The sequence below is a fragment of the Haliotis rufescens genome, unplaced genomic scaffold, assembly GCF_023055435.1.
Source record: "Haliotis rufescens isolate VD_foot unplaced genomic scaffold, xgHalRufe1.0.p SCAF_35, whole genome shotgun sequence".
NCBI classification, from domain to species: Eukaryota; Metazoa; Mollusca; class Gastropoda; order Lepetellida; family Haliotidae; genus Haliotis; species Haliotis rufescens.
Window position 1 is genome coordinate 4,064,173 of NW_025964057.1, and position 3,050 is coordinate 4,067,222.

The following is a 3,050-nucleotide window of genomic DNA, read 5'->3' on the forward strand; positions in this document are numbered from 1 at the left end:
TGTGAGGAAACACGAACTGGTTTCTCGAATTCAACATAGAACATTAGGGACAATCTTGAACCGGTTTAATGTGCTTACACATCCGGGATCAGCGACCAAGCTTGTGATACTCCGTCTTCCCCATTTACACGAATTATATTGAATCAATTTCAATATGGCTCAAGTAAGTCACCACATTTTATGTCGGAACGTGAGATTATCTGAAATATTTAAATTAGATTAATAGTATCGATTCTACCCACTGTAAATCCTGATATGCTGAATAAAGAGTCGTCTCGGCCTGAATCTGATGTCTGACTGTGAATTGTCTGATGTTGAATCATGCTGTGATGCACACCAGCTGCACAGATGTCAGCTTTAATGGACTCAATCGGTCAACAAGTTGCCACGTGTTGTTTAACATGCTTACAAACAAGCTTCTTGATTTGAATGCTACCGGCTCTTCTTTTCGAACATTGTCGAATATGGGAGTTTGTTCACGTAGCATTTGAAGAGAAGTCTATGTTCCTCGTGTACTGTTTCATCATGCAAAACTGTCTCCACACGATTTACTCTATACTTTCATTGCAGTGAACATAACACTTGGACAGAACTATTGTCATACACGAGTTGTCTCCAATCAAATTGTCTCCCTTTATCATGTGTCAGGCCCGTACACAAGCAGTTGAAGTCCATTTTACGTTAGTTCCACATTGACAAGGCGAAATAATGACAGATAGAATTTATGGAGTTCATATCGCTTCTTGTTGTTTGTTATTCTCCTGAAAATGGTGGCACGGGTGGCCCAGTCGTACAAAGCGCCGCGATTAGCTGTGCAGAGTTGCGTACCTTGGGCACACCAGAAACCTTTGATTGTTGGTTCGAATCCCTGTCTGACCTGATTATGTTTCAGCACCATACCCATGCTTGTGGGTTTCACCAAAGTGGTAATGTCTGAAGCATTACTTCGTGCTTTCCTCCCACATTAAGCTGACACGCCCTGATGTAACTGGAATAATGTTGAAAGCGGCGTTAAACCCAACTCACTCACTCTCTCGGAAATGTTTTTCGTTATGAACTGTAAATTTCTTATTTAACACGTCAATCAAGTCGTTATTTTTGTCTTCCCGGGGGAAGGTAATTAACTGACTATGAAAGTCCATTTTCCATCCTTGCTGAACTAGGCTGGAATTATGGAGTTAAATTTTGGCTGGACTAATGAGTCTATGAATAGTCCAATCAAAATCGCGTAATGAAATCGACATCCAGTTCGTAAACTGCCGTGCAGATTTTGGTCAATTACAGGATTTTGCAAAGCATGAGTACCGCCAATTCGGGATCAACAGATATTTTCCAAATCTTTTCATGTTTTTAATCAAGGTGCTCACTTGATTTGATGCATTGTGTGAAATAAGACTCATTTTATTACAAAATAGTCTTCACTTGGCGTGGCCATTTTGTGGTATGAGAGGTGGAATCTGATTGGTCGTCACTATTGTATATATTTTTTTAGATTTTGCAAACATGAAATTTCTTTTTAAGTCAGAAATATGTCCCTGTGTGTTAGGTAGGGAAAATTTACGTTTCAATGTTTTACATTTGTAATGAAAGAATATATAAGTATATAACAAATAGGATATTCCATGTGTTTTGTGTAATATCAATGTTCCCTCATCTCGTGACGGGGGAAAAGGAGATGAGAGAAAAATTATTTCACTCGACACATGAAATATCCTCTATCTCTATATCTCCAAGGAGTTATTGCTACAATGAAATTGCATCACACTGCTTTGCAGACCATTATGACATCATCGGTTACCGTAAAGTCACAGTAAAATGACATCACTAATGTCAGCTGCTGAAGCGGGTTGGCTGTGCTTTTTATACTCCAGGCACTGGTTACAAACTGAAATAGATGGAAGAATGATTTTGGATGATAAATAGAATCTCACCTTTGTGTCATCCAAACTCAAATATGTCAAGCCCTGTTAAAAGTAAAAATATCCTCAGCAAGGCTAGGATATTTGTAACTGCTGTCAACTTGTCTTGATATATTCGACCTCAGAAGACACTCTCAATGTGAGATTCTCAATGTCACTACTTTTGTATCCAATTGGGAAACACTTGAACCACTAACAATCTTAATCATGCTAATAATACACCATCCTTGAGCTACCTAACTACACCATGTACATGGCTCCCACAGATTCAGAACACTCCAACCTTATACTTTTGACTATGCATTCCTTGTTTCAGCAAGATGGGTAAGTGAGTGTTCTTTTACGCCGCTTTTAGCAATGTTCCAGCAATATCACGCCGGGGGACACCAGAAATGGGCTCCACACAATATACCCATGTCGGGAATCGAATCCAGGTGTTTGGCATGAAAATATGGCGAAATATGGGAGAATTCTCTCATCACCTGCATCCTTTCAATGACAACAGGGACATTGCTCCACCATTTTCGAGAGAATAACATTTTGGGGGATGTTTACGTTGTTCGTCCATGTCTCGTGTTCTGACCCCTGTACCTGCTGGTTGTGTCCCACAGGTGACCCACGTCTTCACCATGGCGATGACCTGCGAGGGATGCTCGGGAGCAGCAGAGAGGGTACTCAAGAAACATTGTAAGTTGTCTTGTAACCATGGAAACATTTGTACAATTTCATGACAATTCTCAAAAAGTTGATAAGTACCTTTCTGTTGGCCATGTGAATGAGCAGATGGTAAAATATAATATGTTCAATGTAAATTTGCATTGCAGTCTGAATGATTGAACACTAGTGAACATGTATGAACATTGAGTGTGCACATAAAGAGAGTGCTGCCACAATTATGGATATCAGTCAGCATCTCCTGTTCGAATCCTTATCCAGTTACTTTTTGTCGTGTATTGATGCTTAGATGTTTCACTTCATCACTCCACTTGATGTTCTACAGCGGAAAACAGTGACATCACAACAGACTTGGAAACAAAGAAGGTGACAGTGACGTCCACGCTCTCAGCCGACGAACTCCTGGAAATTCTGAAGAAGACTGGCAAGGAAGTCAGTTACGATGGGCCGAAGTAG

General features: G+C 40.2%; 1 protein-coding gene across 1 annotated transcript; it reads left to right on the plus strand.

The window, feature by feature from the left end:
- Nucleotides 1-28: 28 nt before the first annotated feature.
- On the plus strand, nucleotides 29-3,050 carry LOC125372102 (copper transport protein ATOX1-like). The gene is made up of 3 exons (XM_048381108.1): nucleotides 29-163; nucleotides 2,531-2,606; nucleotides 2,920-3,050. Exons 1-3 carry the CDS (start codon nucleotides 155-157, stop codon nucleotides 3,048-3,050), a joined length of 216 nt encoding a protein of 71 aa, XP_048237065.1. The 5' UTR covers nucleotides 29-154.